The following is an 18,913-nucleotide window of genomic DNA, read 5'->3' as shown; positions in this document are numbered from 1 at the left end:
TTGGGCTCCAAAATCACTGCTGATGGTGACTGCAGCCATGAAATTAAAAGATGCTTACTCCTTGGAAGGAAAGTTATGACCAACCTAGACAGCATATTCAAAAGCAGAGACATTACTTTGCCAACAAAGGTCTGGCTAGTCAAGGCTATGGTTTTTCCTGTGGTCATGTATGGATGTGAGAGTTGGACTGTGAAGAAGGCTGAGCGCTGAAGAATTGATGCTTTTGAACTGTGGTGTTGGAGAAGACTCTTGAGAGTCCCTTGGACTGCAAGGAGATCCAACCAGTCCATTCTGAAGGAGATCAGCCCTGGGATTTCTTTGGAAGGAATGATGCTAAAGCTGAAACTCCAGTACTGTGTCCACCTCATGCGAAGAGTTGACTCATTGGAAAAGACTCTGATACTGGGAGGGATTGGGGGCAAGAGGAGAAGGGGACGACAGAGGATGAGATGGCTGGATGGCATCACTGACTCGATAGACGTGAGTCTCAGTGAAATCTGGGAGTTGGTGATGGACAGGGAGGCCTGTCGTGCTGCGATTCATGGGGTTGCAAAGAGTCGGACACGACTGAGCGACTGAACTGATCTGATCTGAACACCAAACACAAAGATAAACTGAAAATGGATAAAGATTTAAGTGTAAGACCAAAAACTATAAAACTCTTAGAGGAAAACATAGGCAGAACACTCAATGACATAAATCAAAGCAAGATCCTCTATGACCCACCTCCTAGAGTAAAGGAAATATAAACAAAAGTAAGCAAGTGGGAACTGATTAAACTTAAAAGCTTATGCACAGCACAGGAAACTATAAGCAAGGTGAAAAGAACCCTCAGAATGGGAGAAAATAATGGCAAATGAAACAACTGACAAAGGATTAATTTCCAAAATATGCAAGCAGCTCATACAACTCAATGCCAAAAAAACAAACAACCCAATCAAAAAGCGGGAAAAAGACCTAAACAGACATTTCTCCAAAGAAGACATACAGATGGCTAACAAACATATGAAAAGATACGGAACATCACTCATTATTAGAGAAATACAAATCAAAACCACAATGAGATGTCACCTCACACTGGGCAGAATCACCATCATCAAAAAAATCTACAAACAGTAAACGCTGGAGAAGGTGTGGGAAAAGGGAACGGTCTTGCACTGTTGGTGGGAATGTAAGTTGATACAGCCACTATGGAAGACGGTATGGAGGTTCCTTAAAAAACAAGGAATAAAACCACCATATGACCCAGCATTCTCACTCCTAGACACATACCCTGAGGAAACCAAAATTGAAAAAGACACATGTATCCCATTGTTCATTGCAGCACTATTTACAATAGCTAGAACATGGAAGCAACCTAGATGCCCATTGACAGATGAATGGATAAAGAAATCGTGGTACATATATACAATGGAAAATTACTCAGCCATAAAAAGGAACACATTTGAGTCAGTTCTGATGAGGTGGCTGAATCTAGAACCTATTATACAGAGGGAAGTGAGTCAGAAAGAAAAAGATAAATATCGTATTCTAACACATATATACAGAATCTAGAAGAATGGTACTGAAGAATTTATTTACAGGGCAGCAATGGAGAAGCAGACATAGAGAATAGATTTATGGACATGGGGAGAGGGGAGGAGAGGGTGAGATGTATGGAAAGAGTAACATAGAAACTTACATTACCATATGTAAAATAGAAAGTCAATAGGAATTTGCTGTGGGGCTCAAGAAACTCAAAGAGGGGCTCTGTATCAAACTAGATGAGTGGGCTGGGGAAGGAGATGGGAGGAAGTTCAAAAGGGAGGTGATATATGTATACCTATGGCTGATTCATGTTGAGGTTTGACAGAAAACAACAAAATTCTGTAAAGCAGTTATTCTTCAATGGAAACAAAACAAAACAAAACAAAACAAAAAAGAAGAATCTGCCTGCAATGCAGGAGACCTGGGTTCAATTCTCAGGTCGGGAAAATCCCCTGGAGAAGGAAATGTCAACCCACTCAAGTATCCTTGCCTGGAGAATCCCATGGAGAGAGGAGCCTGGTGGGTTACAGTCTAAGGGGTCACAAGAGTTGGACATGACTGAATGACTAAGCTCAGCACAGCACCTGTGTTAGAGGCTTTGGAGAATCCACTCTGTGGTCCGCGTGTGGTGCTGCAGTCACGAGGGCTGTTTATTTCTATCTATTAATTCAGTGATTTTGAGATCTCAATAAAACTTTAGGGGCTCAGAAATCATTTTGTTCAAAGCTCTCCTTTGGTAATTTGAGGAGTTGAGGGGATTTGCTCAACTAGTCCCAGGGCAGAGCCCGGATTAAAAGCCAGGTTCCCTAATTCCTCACCCCACATCCTTCATCTTTCACAACTTTATACATTTATATATACAAAGGCTGCCCTCCTTGGTTTTGTGGCAGAAGCAGCATGCTATGTTGCCTGCGGTTTTCCTTAAAAAAAAAACTCAGTAAAACTGAAAACTCCCCGAGGGCAGGAGAGTTTGACTCTTGAAAGCATTGGTATATCTCTAGCTCTAAAAAATGCCCGACACATAGTAGGGCCAAATAAATATTGATGGTAAGTTTGATGTGTGTTTCCCACAGTCTTAGTAAAGGTGATTTCACAATCAGAATTCTGACACTGGGATAAAGATGACTTTACTGCCTCTATCTTCAAGGATATACACAGATATATTTATGTATGTATTCATTTAAATCTGTACCCTGGAGTGGTAATCTCAATGCTGGGGGGAAATTAGAATCAACTGGAAAGGTTTTGTTTGTTGGTTTTTTCCTTTTTCAAGACAATACCTGGATATTAAAGTTTATATTCAGATTTCATTCACCTGGGTTGAGACGATTCTAAGATGCACCCAGCCTTGGAACCACCACCCAAGGAAAGGGCACTTGTGATATGCCCTAACTGGGAAATTACACTTGTCATGGTTGGTCAGCATTTGAAAAATGCTAATAAGATGCTCACACTCCAGAGGATATTACCTAAGCACTTTATCTTTATCCCTAATTAGTATTAGAAGATTATTTGTTATTTAGCATTAAAATGTTCCTAATTATTTGTCATTGAAAGGAGATTTGAGATATGTGATTTGGCTAGGAAAGACTATAAAACTCCTACCAGATGTTAGCTAAATACTTAGCCTCACTATGTGTCAGGCACTTTGCTATGTATGCTCTGTGGAGTCCTAGACCTATATATTCAGTACTAGCAATTGGTCAGATCTTGTCTTGGGTCATACATGGAAGGTTCTGTCATCTGATTGGGCTAGCAAATTAGCTAAAGTCTACTGCTAGAATGACTTCATTTTCCAGGCACTGTCTTAGAGTGTAATGGGTAGGGGCCACTTTCAGAAAGTTTACAGAACAGTCGTGTGGCTGTGTATACCTGTTAGCTGACACAATCCATAAGCGGGGCAGAATTTGGTTACAGACATAATTTATAGCAAGGCACCTGCTGCTGTAAGGTATGGGGAAGAGACCTACTGCTGCTGCTAAGTTGCTTCAGTCGTGTCCGACTCTGTGCGACCCCACAGACCACAGCCCACCAGGCTCCCCCGTCCCTGGAATTCTCCAGGCAAGAATACTGGAGTGGGTTGCCATTTCCTTCTCCAATGCATGAAAGTGAAAAGTGAAAGTGAAGTCACTCAGTCGTGTCTGACTCTTCGAGATCCCATGGACTGCAGCCCACCAGGCTCCCCCACCCAAGGGATTTTCCAGGCAAGAGTACTGGAGTGGGGTGCCATTGCCTTCTCCTACAGCCTTCACCCATGTCTACCAAAGGAAACTGCTGATATTTGCAAAAAGGCAGCTTGAAACTGGGTTGCTTACAACCCAGTGTGTATGCAATTTTTATTCAGAGCTCTGGATACAGGAGGACCTTGGTCTTGAGTCTATCCTTTGAGAGGAGAGGAAGGCAGATGCCTTCTGCTCAAAATGTACTGCTCAAAATGTTCCCAGCATGTGTGGCTTTTCAAATACAGGTGATTTCATCCTTGGTTGGCAGGGAAGGGAAGGAACCTTGAACCTTGTTTGCTTCAATTCTATGACCTCCCTCTGGTATTTTTGAGTGTGTAACTGAACCTAGGCTTGGCTGGAGGGATACTTGGATTCCTAGTAGGGCCAAGTCAGCCATTTCTCAGAGCCAAGAGAGGTGAGGAGCAGCTGGGACTGGGAAGGCAATTAGGAGGGATGGGAAAATGAGCAGTTACAAGTGCAACAGCAGAACAAGGTGGCTTCCAGTCAGAGTCTGGTGACAGTCCTCAGAGTCCTTCCTGTTTGTATCAAGGTGGGTGTTCCGAGGGCAAGGAGTGTTAATAACCATACCATTTTGTGTGCTATAAAATACCTTGGATTGTAGCAAATAAGAGACCATTTTGGAAAACAGCCTAAATGTCCATAAATAGGAGACTGGTTAAATAAGCAAGGGTATGTCCACACACAGAAATCCACGTGGTGGTTGAAGATAATGAGACAGACTCATCCGTGCTGGTAGAAGATAATCTTTAAGACACATGATCAAGAGAAACACATCAAGTACCAAATCAGCACTCAGCAAGATTACAATTAAGCAACCTTCTTCTCTCTGCATTGTTTTAATTTTAACAACATATTTGTATGTTACTTACATAGTCAAGAAAACAGTAAAAATAAAAAGTCTGAGTAAAATGTAAAAATAAGTGTAAAATGTCCTAAAATTTGGCAAGACAAAATTGTCCTTGGAGCTGAGCTATACGGCACATGAACCCTGGTGGTGCTGGGGCACGTCTCTCAAACCCTGGGTGACAATAATAAACGCTTTAGACTCCACTTCTCTGCCCCTCACTTTCCTTACCTGTAAATAGGATTATAATCCTGGTCGCATTGAAATGCACAAATCCTGAGAGGAAGGAGAAAAAGCTCTTAAGATGACTCTGGCCAATCTCAGGGACCATTTCCCTGCTCATTCTAGTTGACACTGGGTTGCTAAATCATTCTAGAACCAATTTGTCTTAATTCGTCTTGATAAGGAAAGGTTATGCTTAGTTTGAGGTTGTGATCAAGTCAAATGTACAAATTTCAGAACTTACTCCACTATGGGAACTTTCATGGAAAGGAAGCTCCTTAAAAGCAAGTCACAGAAAACTCTCCTCCAGTTGCGAAGTTTGGTTTTCAATTTTGATGAATAGGAATGATTTGAAAATACAGTTTCATCTGATCCGTTGTCAGGGAGCTATGAGTATCTAGAAGCTCTTTTGAAAAGCAAAATCTTCTCATGTTTTACAATGACCAATGGGATCAATACTGGAAGCGGCGAGTGGAGAGGCAGGTAGAATTTACTCACCTGATGATACCCAGGGATCTGGCCAGCAGGCTCCTTTCTCTAAGTTCTGCCCATCCCATCAAGCCTTCCTCAAGCGTCATCCTCTGCAGTTTTCTGTAGACCTATTGGACTCTCCTGCGTAAAACCAGCCAGGTTTGAGGGGATAATTAAATGACCAGAGGAAGAAATAGGCTTGGTGTACCATCCCACCCACTTTGACTTGCTTTTTTTTTTTTTTTTTTGAGGTGTCCTGAACATGGAAGGACCTTTTAATAGGTCTTGGTTGGGCCCTGAGTGGGTCTAGGTTTGAACTACTCTGAAAATGTGCTCTGACCTCAATGATTCTCTGCTTCTGATGGACGGAATCCAAACTCTTCAACCTAGCATCCAGCAACCAGCTGTGCGTCTGCAGCCAGTGACTTGTCACGTTTCTGCGCCTCCGTGCCCTCTCTGTAGAATGAATGCACTGGCCTTGCTTGAACTTTGAGGGCATTACCAGCTCTGGGATTCAATATCCAAGACGCTTCAACAACCGGTGACCCTTCCCTCAAGGAGATCTCCTAAGGCTCCCCGCAGTTTGGGTCAGGCCTGGAACAAAGAGACTAAGATAAGAAACGGTAGGAAAAGTTTAATGGCTACTTCTTATTTAAAGAAACCAGTGAAAATGGTCATCGCTGTCTCCACCTCAAAGAAAACACCAGGAAATTTCATTTTCGTAAAACCCCTTTTAGGATAGAATATTAGGAGACTAGAACAGATACCCGGGTAATTGGGAGGATCCCTCTTTGTCAGCACTTTGGTCGGGGGGCAGGTGGCGGGTGTCAGTGTGTCATTCTGAAAATTTCAGCAAAACCACCCCCAGGCTGATCAGGGGAAAGAAGAGATTGGCAGCCATGTGTGCTGAGTGGGGTGCATTTGAGGGAGTGATGGACACAGAAGGTCAACAGAACATCTAATGAACACACTTTTCCATTCACACTCTCTTTCTCTCACTCTCCCCTCCTTTCTTTTACTGAAAAAAAAATAAAAAAACATTTTAAAATGGCTTTGGAGATAGTAATTCTAGTTTCTCCTTGGACTGTAAAGAGACAGTAAACATTTTTACATAATTTAACACTTCAGAGATGAGAAACCAGGATCAGAGGTCTTTTTTCACTCCAACCCAAACAAAGCTCTTTGTTCCTCTGGCAACCTGTCTCAAACCTTCATCAGAATTACTCGAGTGCTTTGAAAAACACAGACTCCTAGGACTCAGCCATAAATTGACACAGAATGCCCCAGAGTGGGGCCCAGGGACCTGCAGTTTTCACCAGCTCCGGCAGGTGTCTTTTCTCCACAGCAACTGAGAACTGTGGCTCAATGACCTGATCAAGGTCATACTGTTACTAACAATCGGCCTCATATAATCTATCTCAGGACATTTTGAAACTTTTTTGAATAAAAAGTGTTCCAGTAAGTATGCTGTTACAGTAAACATGTCATGTGCTAATTATGGCCTGTGACACCGTGAAATAAAACTGTATTACTGAATGCTTTCAATTTCTTATAATGATGGTAAGGTGGCCTGTCATGGGGCCTTTTTAGCCCTCGACATCACTCCAGAGGATTCCAAACAGATATAGACAAGGGCCATTAGGACCTGAGTCCTTTCCTCTCGGGCTGTTTACCCACGGGAATAGGATGTCCTAAAGCAACACTTCCCCCAAGTGACGTGTTGATAAGTCTGGTTATCAGAAAGATATTACTGGCGGTGTGATACGCAGGGCATTTACATTTTCTTGATAGGATTAGTCATATGAAAGCTGACAAAGAAGGAAAAGGAGCAGCGGTGTGGCGCAATGTCAACAGACAGCTGTCCTCTGGCTCCCCGATAAATAGGATGACTTGCATTGCTGAGCGGTGTGGTCACTGCCAAAGGAATGGCCCTCTCACATTTCTTCCTGATTCACATATTCAGTGGGGTTACTTGTCATCCCCTCCCTCCCCTGCTTCCCAGACACTGAGTCTGAAATGAAAAATTCACCTGCCTCTGAGTTGGCCCCAGGAGGGAGGGGGGGCAGGGGTGTTACTTGGGTTCCCAGGTTGGAAGATTATCTCACCCAGCTCTAGCTATATAAGCTCACTGGAGCAGATGGGCTCCCCAGGGCAACTCAAGGGTTCATTCCTCAGGAGGAAAACAGACTGACGAACTTCGGGTCAACATGATGGTTCTGAAGGTAGAAGAGCTGGTATGTAAAGCACATTATTTTTATGCAGTGAAAAATGGTGCAGCCTTGACTTTTATTTGAAAATTGAAATGCTCTTTTCTTTCAGGCATAATGCACAGGTATTCTGAAAAATGTCATATGTGGAAAATGGTTGATTTATGTGATGGAATAAGTAAAATTAGAAAAAAAGGAGCTGGCAGTAATGAATTCTCTACATATTCCCTATTTATTATCTTCTCCTTTGGTTTTATCACTAAAGTGTGGAATCATGTACAGTAATCAAAATGCCTTAGGGGAGAAGTTCTAGTGCAACAATATATATCTGGAAACCACAGGAAGGCAAGGGATCATCAAAAGTACTGAAAAATGAAAGAATTTTAAAATCATCAGTGGGGATGGGGGGAAGAGGTTGGGATTTTCTTAGGAGAAATGTGATTAAGTGGATTAAAAGCAGATTTAAACATATCAACCTAACCTAAACCTTGATTTAACTAATAGAAGAGAACAAGTATCTAAAGGTATTCCTGGAACACTGGGGCAGCGCATCACAACCTGAGCTCTGAGAGTGCATTGCTCTGAAGCCACTGTCAGCAGGGAGGAAGGGCCCAGGGACCTCCTGCAGCATCCTTTATGGAGAAGGACCCCAGGACGGACTCTGTTATTCTGACCCGGCCACCTTCTTCCCTTGTAGGTTACAGGGAAGAAGAAAGGCAGTGGGGATGCTGGGGAGTTCCTTCCTGAGGACTTCAGAGATGGAGAATATGAAGCTGCTGTCACTTTAGAGAAGCAAGAAGACCTGAAAACACTTCCGGTCCACTTTGTCAGCCTGGGGGAGCAACAGTGGGAAACTGAGAAACAGCGAGAGGCAGAGGTAAGGGCCTTCTGGGAGGTTCACTAGTGGGAGGTTGGGGAGGGCGTAGAGGACACAGGTGCCAGATAGCAAGGAGAAAAGAGAGAAACCAAATAAATGCAACCATCCCAAAGGTATTTCTTTATCAATTTCTAACTTACAAAGAAGCAACTTCTATGGAACAGGTTGTAGAAAATAATTCTTTGGCAAGACTATGACCTCTGGATTCCAAATCAATCACCGAATGGTTTTTGACTGTTTTGACTGAAAGACTTGGAAAGAGAAAAGTGTCCAGTGAATTTCTGATGTCTTATATAGTTTAATTAATCCCAAGGAAGGGAGCCTTTTTTTTCCTCAGTAATGTGGTTCATGGATCATTGTTTGACTGTGGCAACTTTTCGTGTTGAGAAAATGTGTTGCTGGGTGAATTTTCATTACTTACTAACCACAGATGTAGTCCCCAGACAGTCTGTTTCATGAGCGCTGCTCAGTGAGCTACCTAAAAGACACTGGCATAGAAATTTTAAGAGTTTGAAACTTATTAGTAAAGTCTTTTCAATTAAAAAAATTCATGAGCATGATAAAAAAATTCTACAGAAATCTGGGGTCTGTTTATGGAAATAATTACAATATCATCACTTAGAAACTAGATTCTATCTTCAGGAAGAAGCTGGTGCTACAAGCAAGGGAAGTGAAGATAAAGGCAATTAGCTGAAAAATTTGACCCCTAAATACTTGAATAAGAAATCACTAAATCCAAGTCAAAGATTTATTATAAATATTTTTTTTAATCTTTTTGCTCAAACTGTTCACATACTGAGCTCAGACCTTGCAGATTTTGTTTTGACACAACCAGAATGCTTGTCAGTAGAACTCACCATATTTTGAAACATGCATTTCTTTTTTAGCTCAAGAAGAAAAAACTAGAACAAAGATCAAAACTGGAAAATTTAGAAGATCTTGAAATAATCATTCAACTGAAGAAAAGGAAAAAATACAAGAAAACAAAAGTTCCAGTTGTGAAGGAACCTGAACCTGAAATTGTGGTAAGCACTGCTGGGTTTCCTTATGTTGTGGGGGTGGGAGTTGGTTGCTCAGTCATGTCTGACTCTGCAACCCCGTGGACTGTAGCCTGTCAGGCTCCTTTGTCCATGGAATTCTCTGGGCAAGAATACTGGAGTGGGTTGCCATTTCCTTCTTCAGGGGAATCTTCCCAACCCAGATATTGAACCTGGGTCTCTTGTATAGCATGCAGATTCTTTATTGTTTGAGCCACCAGGGAAAACCTCGGCATTAGGCTACAAGCAAATAACTATCTGTGGAGGGTTTGACTGAATGTCGGAAAGCCCATGGTAACTCTCACATTGTTTTCTTTTAAACTTTAGACAGAACCTGTGGATGTGCCTACATTTCTGAAAGCTGCCCTGGAGAATAAACTGCCAGTAATAGAAAAATTCTTGTCAGACAAGAACAATCCAGATGTCTGTGATGAGGTAAGGCTTATACAAAGCACTGCAAAATCCAGCTTGTTAATTTTGTGTTTCTTATGCTTTACTGCAGCCTTGCTAGTTTGGTGCCAGAAATCAATCCACCTGAAACCGTCGCCCCAGCTGTTGCCACATATGCCAGTAGCATAACAGGGGAGTGCAGTGGGCCAGAAAAAGAAAATGCTGGATCAGTGCTATGGATTGCATTATTTTTTTGCACTCTCATTTTCTTCCCACTGCTTTTTCAGTTTGCCTTTAATTTTGAGATCTTTGGGATAGACTTTTAGTATGGCAGGACCAACCACTCATGACTGGAGAAATATATTGTTAGCATTAGCTTTGACTGGACCCAAATATATCAGCTCTACACAGGGAATCTCTAGCCCGGAGTTCAAGTGTCAGTTCTATCAGTAGTCACTTATTTGATTCTTGGCAGCCAATCTGCATTTTCTGGACCTCAGTTTCCTTATCTAAAAAGAGAGGGCATTGGAGTGAAATAATGCCTAATAGTGTTCCAGCACAAATAGCCTATTAATCCATTTGCGTGTGAGCTCAGGAGTCTCCGACTCTGCGACTGCACAGACTGCAGTCTGCCAGGCTCCTCTGTTCATGGGATTTTTCAGGCAAGAATACTGGAGTGGGTTGCCATTTTCTTCTCCAGGGGACCTTCCTGACGCAGAGATGGTATCTGCTGCCTCCTGTGTTTCCTGCATTGGCAGGCAGATTCTTTATCACTGAGCCACCTGAAGTGAAAGTGTTAGTTGCTCAGTTGTGTCTGACTCTTTGTGACCCCATGGACTGTAGCCCGCCAGTTCCTCTGTCCATGGCATTCTCCAGACAAGAATACTGGAGTGGGTTTCCATTCCCTTCTCCAGCGGATCTTCTCGGCCCAGAGATCAAGCCTGGGGTCTCTTGCATTGCAGGCGGATTCTTTACCCTCTGAGCCACCAGGGAAGCCACCTGGGAAGCCCATTAATCCATTATTTGAAGCCAATTTATCAGACATCACTAATCCTTTTTTGACTCCTTTCCCCTATGAACTGGAATGGGGAATCATTTCTGAAGCTGAAAGAAAAATGTCTTCCGTTATCTTAAAAATGAATACTTTTTGATATTCAACCTAACAGCAGTCCCAAAGGAAGGAAATGGCCTGAACTACATGGCAGATACTACAGAAATCATGAGGGCACAAAACACAAGAAAGGGAAGTGTCAGCACTTGGGTAGTTTTGAATCTTTAAGTCCATGCGCCTCGATGAAGACCTCTAATCACTTAGAAACGTGTATTGCAGGAGACGCAAATCTCAGTTGCAGAATAATGGTTCCAGTCGATAATTTTAGTAAATTTGACATTTCTAACTCATAAAAAAGAACTCAAGTTTCTATCAGCTAGGTCATCAGAATCCCTAGCTTCCTATTTCTTAGAAAGGATTTATACTCATTTTTATATGCATTGTTCTCTCTCACTCTTTTTAAAATCTCTGACAGTATAAACGGACAGCTCTTCACAGAGCATGCTTGGAAGGACATTTGGCAATCGTGGAGAAGTTAATAGAAGCTGGAGCCCAGATTGAATTCCGTGATATGGTAAATATATCTCTTTGTTTGGAAATGAGCCAAAGTAAGTAGACTATGTGAAGCTTGAGAAAACCTACCATGAAAAATGGGGCCAATTGTATTGAAGATTGATCTGAGAGAACTAGGCAGAAGCTTATTTCTCCATACAAAGGGAAGTTGGGAGATGGACTAGGTCACGTGAAAAGTATTTTCCATATATACTGAAAAGGAGAGGAGTATTTCAGGGAAAAGAAGGAAGTGAGAGCTGTTGGACAGAATTCAATATCCTCATCAAAGACTCGGGTCGTTATCAAGTCAGTAGCCTTACTGAGAAGTAATACAGTCAACACTTGCCTTTCAGCATCCCCATCCTTCCATCATACGTGGCCACCTGCTCCTGACCTTTGGCTGCCAGCAACATCTCAGAATTCTCTGGCTGCACACCTTATTTGATAGATGCTGATTGCTGTCAGTGAGATTTGGGGCTAGACTGCACACAAAATGAATTGCATCTATGGGAAGTGGCTGCTATTCAGATTTCAGTAATTCAACCACTGTGATTTCTATGCAGACCAGTATATAGCATATCCTATGAAATGAAGATTGAGGCTGGGGAAAAAAAATGCTCTATTTATTTAAATATAGCTCAATTTGACTTTTTAAGCAGAGTGGAAAAGGGACTGGAAAAGTCCAAAGGATTTGGCTAAAACTGAACCCAGAAGATACACACACAGAAAAACAAGTAAACAAAATATAAAGTTTGCGTGGAAAGACACAAAAATTCATGAGCATGATATTTGGAGGGCCAAGGATATACCAAATTTTCTAGTATGATTAAGTGCAGTAACTACAAATGAGGACGGTGGAGGCAGATGACAGTGTGCTAGCAGAGAACCAGGAAGAGACGAGGAAAAGACAACAGGGACACAGGAAGAGGCGTCAGATCCAGATGAGTATCTTTTGGAAGGGACTACTTCTTTTCTGCCAGAATTTTAAAATCCGTACATTTGTCTAGAACTTTTGAGTTTATCTGGCAAAAGTGGTTTAACGTTCCAGGCACACTGTGGGTTGGAATAACTCTTCTGCCACTTACTAGCTGTGTTTCCTTGGGCAAAAAATTTGAATAGTTTGGCGCCTCCTTTTTCTCATTTGCAAAATGAGCACAGGAACGCCCACTTCACAATGTTGCTGGGAGCGTCCATGCGTCTGAAGTATGTGGCACCATGTGGGCACCACGAAATTCTCAGTACATTTTAGTTCTTATCCTCTCTTAAAAAGATTAGGTTTCTTGAGAACCTCCTAATGATGCAAACATGCACACAGATACATACACAGGAGAGCATACACGTTCGCACATTTTTGCCGAAACATTTGGCAAGAGATTTGAACTACAATAGTTAGAACTGTCAACCTAGACCAGGACAGCCCAGTGCCATCACAGATGCCCTAGCAAACCTGGTATTCCTAGGTCTTAGAAACCAAGAACTAATTCCTCTGACCAGGTTCTTCTTCCACTGAGTCATGTCCTTTCACCTCCCTCGTACAGCTTGAATCCACAGCAATCCACTGGGCAAGCCGCGGAGGAAGCCTGGATGTCTTAAAACTGTTGCTGAACAAAGGCGCCAAAATCAGTGCGCGGGATAAGGTATTTCTCCTACTCCCGTTCCCCTCCTCCCCTTCACACATGCGTTGGGGTCTGGGACAGCCTTTGTCCTCACGCCCAGGGACCCAACGGGCTTTTCGATTTCGTAGTTGCTCAGCACCGCGCTGCATGTCGCGGTGAGGACCGGCCACTACGAGTGCGCAGAGCATCTCATCGCCTGCGAGGCAGACCTCAATGCCAAAGACCGGGTGAGTAGGCCGGCAGAGTTTGGCCTCCTAAAACCTTCACTCATTTATTTGGGATCACTACCCCTGCTGGGCACCTTTTCGGGACCCACTTCCTGGCCTCAGGCCCACCTTTAGCCTATTCACTCTGTTCTCTAGGAAGGAGATACTGCCTTGCATGATGCCGTGAGGCTGAATCGGTACAAGATGATCCGACTCCTGATCACGTATGGTGCCGACCTCAACGTCAAGAACTGTGTAAGTACTCAGGCAAGGGGCCTTGTTTGCCGGCTTTCTAATGAACAGAAGTATGGCTCACATACTTGAAAATAGCCTTATAAAGGTAGCATTTAGGGGGTCTTTTGATGATTTAAATGCCCTGTTCCTTCCCATAAGGATATTGCTGACCTTGGCAAGGACTCAGGTCATCTAGTCAGAGATGGGGAAGCCATAGTGCCTCCTTTGCCCTCAATGCCTAACACAGCATTTAGGAATTCTTTTAGAATTTGGTATGGAAAATAAAAGATGGTCAAACCACCCACCTTCACAGACACAAGCAGTGTCTGCCTTGGCCTGGCTGAGTTAGGCCGGAATAGTCAGGAATAAAGACACCCACCATTCCTGAAGCTCTTGAAAATTCCACAGTGGTCAGTGCAGCCAAGGGTCAAGGAATTCAAATGATTCAACACTGAATCCGAGTAATTGTGAATAGTCCTTCCCCTCTTAAAATGGCATGAATGCTACCACTTTCTTACAGAGGTAGCCATGCATTTGCCTTTATTTTTGAGCTAATTTCTATTCATTCTCCTCTTTGCTTTAGCTGCACATCCCTCAAAATAGTTTCTTATATTTAGGCCCAGAAAATGCTTGTATAAATCCCTTTTACAAGTACATGTTAATTTAGCTTCATCTGTAAGCCAGGGAATGTAACCAGATTTTCCTCATGGTCCCAATTCCTAGTCAAGCATCATCTAATACAAGCTTTAAAAATACCACTGGGAGGAATGAGTGTAAAGTACTGAAGAAGTAATTTGAAAGAGGCTTTTGGAGAATCACTTTACAAAGAAAGGGGAAAAAAAAAAACCCAGTCATCTTTTACTGTGAATCATTTCCTCCTCTTACTGTGTTACTATAAGACTGAGAGGAATACTTCATCATTCCAAAAAGGAAAATAAAACTGTCTTGGTGACAGGAACAAAATAAATGCAGATAGAGACTGCTTGGGTTGGGAAAGTGTTAACAGTAGGGTCCCCTCATCCTTGATATGGGATTGATCTTATCAAATAATTTAAACCATCAGAAAGAGTAGATTCAACAAAACCCCTAAAGCTGCAGAAAATATAATTTTTTTTCAGGCAGAGATCAAAAGCATATAGATTTGGAGAGACTGTGTAAGTCGCCAGGGAATCACGAGATAAATTTCAATACAAAGGAGTTTAAGGAATTCATGGAAAAATAGCCCTAAATATACAAATAGGCCTTAGAGCTCTGTATTTTCAGTAAGACCCCAGCATAAAGGTTCTAGAACTATAAATGTCATTGACCCAATGGATGGATATTTCCAAAAAAGGATGTTACTGGACACCATCTTGAAGGGAGTTGTAAACAATACATTACTGTATCATTATTGTATCATTGTCCCAAACTGTCTTCACATCTGCTGCTAAGTGTTCCCCAGGGCACATGCTACAGGGTGAGAAGGTCCAAAATTAAGGTTGCAGGGACGTTAACTCAAATCCGCCTAGGGCCCAGGCAGATCACATAAATGACTTTATGGTGGCTGCAGGCTCTGTGCACATAAGGTAGTGGTCCTTCCCTAATCCAGTCCCTTCTTGCTTCATGAAACCATGGATATCATGCTGCCAAGCCTTCCAGTTTTTTTCAGAGAGATCACAGATTCAATTGGGAAATCTCTTAATTTCCAACTGTTGCCAATTAATTCCAGTTTTTTAAAACTCTAAGCTGTTTGGGCCAACACAGGTCTCTAGACTTATTTGCATCTCAAAGCTGCCAGTTTGCAATCTCTGGGATAAAGAGAGACTTCTGAATAGAGATGGAAAATTTTAGGACTTCTCAAATTGAGAGGCAAGAATTGAGAGGTGACATAATTTTAATTTTTGTAAATATCTTGAGACATAAAGTAAAAAAAAACTTGGTCTCAAAAATCATTGATATTATCTCCAAGAAAAATAAATTTCCTGGGAGAGCCCAGCGTAACTTCTGAGCAGCTGTGAAAAATCTACTCCCTGGAGTGGTACCTGTGTAATTAAGCCAAGGTGTTGCAGCAGCTCATATCCCACCAGTTTTTATCAGTCAGGAATCATTTTCCAAACTGATAGGAACTGGTTTTTGACCAGGTGGATACTGCTACCTCTCCATGCCCATTCTGCAGTATACTGTATAAGTACAGAGGCATCTTTTGAATTTCAGTGAGTTGGCTTAGGCTTGCTATTTAGTGTCAAGGGACTTGGGATTTTTACCAACACCTGGGATAGTCCCACAGGGGGGCAAATAAACCAAACACTGCTGATCTGCTAATTTGAAATGCCAGAAGCATTCCTGTGAGAAACAGTAAAGGCCTGGTTTGAAAATAAACTGCAGATCATAGTGGGAAACATAAAACACCTCAGTAACATACACCTATCCATTACCTCATCAAATACACACACAGAGGAGAAGAACTTATAGATGCCTTCAACCTGGAAGTCAAATTCCCTCCTCTGTTTCGATTAGGCTGGGAAGACTCCGATGGATCTGGTGCTACACTGGCAGAACGGAACCAAAGCAATATTTGACAGCCTCAAAGAGAACTCCTACAAAGCGTCTCGCATAGCAGCATTCTGAGAAAAGCGATGACAAACGATTCCATTGGCTGCTCTGTACCAGCACATGGAAGGCGTTGCCCCAAAGAGCGACTCGTAGAGAAATCCAGCTTCTGTTTATCAGCCTGTTGTAAAGTGGCACCTAATGAGGTTTGGAGCACAGGGACGTAGGCATTGACGTTTTCCTTAGTGAAACTCACTCTATTTATTTGTATTTATTCCAGTTAACTTATTTATTTATTTACTGCGATACCACCGATACTCAGATCCTTTGTGATCATTCATTTGGTGAACAAGCTTAGTTTGTATGTGACACATCAGAGCCTCCCTGTAGGTAGTTCTTAGACTATGTTAACCAGCAATGCCTATGATGTATCACCTCGCTCAGGTGAGATGTTTCAAGGTGATTTTGAAAGACGAAGGGGATTACTGCAGCCCTCTTTTCTCCTGCATTTTTAATGCTGAAGTTTGAGGCCATGGAAAGCCTGTAGCAGCAGAAGGGGAAACAGAATGAACGTGATTCTGGGAAGACAGTAAAGCTGGCCATTTGACGCCTGGGCCTGGTATTTCTTCCCAAGTATGTACCAAGGTGAAGAGAATGTCTTGAGTGTAAGTGGAAGGAACATGGGCCACTGTGCCGTGCAGAACCAAACGTGCTCAAAAAAGTGAAACTAACTGCAAATTGTAAATGTGTAAATGTGTATTATGTTGTATGTATATTTTATATTCATAATAAAAGCAGATTCTAAACCTCTTTCCTTCTTTAAGTCTGGTGGAAAGGCCATTTAGATGGGGTTATGTCTTCCAAGCTTTTCAGATTATGAATGTTCTGTAGAACTGTATGTACTTCTCAGTATTTCATGTCTACAAAGATCACCTGAGAATCTTGTTAAAATGCAGATTCTGACTCCTCCAGTGGCCGTGGGTGGGGCGTGAGATTCTGCATTACTGACAAGCCCCTGGGCGATGCAGAGGTGATGGTATATCACAGTCTTCAATGAGCAGCATGGCTGTGAAAACTATGAAGATACACAGGAGTTCAAGCTCTTTGGCCCCAGTGATGGGGAGAAAGGGACCTCTGGTGGGCAAAATGATTACTACAATTTAATGAATCCTTAAAACGTTCCAACTGGGGTTTAACTAATCTGAGGTTTAACAATTATTGTGGACACCAGCTACTAGTATCAAAGCTGCCCAAGAAAAAATGCACCTGGCCAATGATTGTTGACCTCCAAGGAGAGTGATTTTGTCACATGCTTGGCCAGGTGCTATGACCTGTGATGAGCAAACCAGATTGTCCCTGTCCTGCCTTCCTGGGATTATTGTTGGTCGCTAAGTCGTGTGCGACTCTTTGTGACCCCATGGACTGTAACCTGCCAGGATCCTCTGTCATGGGATTTCCCAGGCAAGAATACTGGAGTGGGTTACATTTCCTTCTCTAGGGGATCTTCCTGACCCAGGGATCGAACCTTCATCTCCTGGGTTAGCAAGTGGATTTTTACCACCGAGCCACCTGGGAAGCCCCCTATTCTTAGGACTTCCTAGGAATATTAAAGAAGTGATCACAGAAATAAATACATGGTAACAATCTGCAATAAGTACAAAGAAGTAACAAGCACAGCATGCTGAGAGTCTAAGCTGAGGAGGCTCATCATTCCATGGGGAGGCGCGGGAGGGAGTTTCTACAAAGACTTCTTTGAGGTAGGGACCTTCCTGGAGGAGTCTGAAGGATAAACTGGAGTTATAGGCAGCAGAGAGAATGTAGAAAAGGGCAAGGTTATGGGGGAAGTTTGTCACTTGCAGAAATGTTTGAAGGCCAGGGTGAAACATCTGTGCTGGTAGCCCTACCAAAAACCACTTTGCTGCTGCTGCTGCTAAGTCGCTTCAGTCGTGTCCAACTCTGTGGGACCCCAGAGACGGCAGCCCACCAGGCTCCCCCGTCCCTGGGATTCTCCAGGCAAGAACACTGGAGTGGGTTGCCATTTCCTTCTCCAATGCATGAAAGTGAAAAGTGAAAGTGAAGTCGCTCAGTCGTATCCGACTCTCAGCGACCCCATGGACTGCAGCCCACCAGGCTCCTCTGTCCATGGGATTTTCCAGGCAAGAGTACTGGAGTGGGGTGCCATTGCCTTCTCCGAAAAACCACTTTAGATAGTGTAATACTCATGACCTCTCAGCTATGTCGCCAACACTTTGAGGGTGTGCAGGCACAATCCATAACCAGAAGATCCTTCAGTTAGCCGATCATGGAGTTGTAAGGATGGTGTGAAATATTTCTGTGCCTTTTCTATCCGGTCTCTGAACAATTTGTAGCATCCACCTCTTGGGGGCCTCAGGAGCTTCATTCTGTTATATCCCTCCCTCTCAATACCCTTCTGCCATCCCCTAACCTCCCTAGAGGATCCTGTTGGCTCTAACCCATCAGATCCTTATGGTTCAGGATCCTTTTTTTCCTAAGCAAAGCAGCTACTACACAGGCAGCATCTCCCTTGCTACACTGACGTCTCCCACAGCACAACTTGGGTGTGTTATTATGTGGCCAAGTTTTCTATGTCTTCCTCAAGTTCCCTTCCCCACAAGAATTGGAAGGTAAAGGAGAGAAGGAAGTAAGGGGTTAAAACACTTTTGTGTTCCTGCATATGAAGATTTGCACTAGTACAGAAGTAGGGGGCATGAGAATCAACACAGAGTAAGTTTCATTATAGCAAGGGCAACTCAGTGACCTTTGCTACTTGAGAAGATAAACACTTGAGGCAACAGCCTTCGTTTCTGTCACACAGGTGGTCAACATTTATAAGCTGTCTTCCAACCCGAGCCAGCTCCTGGCCCGCAGTCTGTCACTTGTCACGTG

The 18,913-nt window shown here is 42.9% G+C and overlaps 1 protein-coding gene across 2 annotated transcripts; it reads left to right on the top strand.

The window, feature by feature from the left end:
• Positions 1-7,455: 7,455 nt before the first annotated feature.
• Positions 7,456-16,816, top strand: ANKRD1 (ankyrin repeat domain 1). 2 transcript variants are annotated; one of them, XR_015155614.1, is made up of 9 exons: positions 7,456-7,541; positions 8,212-8,391; positions 9,279-9,416; positions 9,756-9,863; positions 11,345-11,443; positions 11,775-13,058; positions 13,166-13,264; positions 13,400-13,498; positions 15,974-16,816. XR_015155614.1 is itself a non-coding variant. In XM_086378516.1 (9 exons), exons 1-9 carry the CDS (start codon positions 7,515-7,517, stop codon positions 16,082-16,084), a joined length of 960 nt encoding a protein of 319 aa, XP_086234642.1. In that variant the 5' UTR covers positions 7,456-7,514; the 3' UTR covers positions 16,085-16,816. The 2 variants fall into 2 exon arrangements, 1 of the variants encoding a protein (XP_086234642.1); XM_086378516.1 differs by having other exon boundaries at positions 12,960-13,058.
• Positions 16,817-18,913: the final 2,097 nt, after the last annotated feature.

Source organism: Bos grunniens, chromosome 26 (assembly GCF_055505025.1).
Source record: "Bos grunniens cultivar Pamir isolate PY7600 chromosome 26, Bosgru_T2T1.0, whole genome shotgun sequence".
Taxonomy (NCBI): Eukaryota; Metazoa; Chordata; class Mammalia; order Artiodactyla; family Bovidae; genus Bos; species Bos grunniens.
Note: the sequence above shows the minus strand (reverse complement) of the source record. Positions and strands in the feature narration are given on the sequence as shown.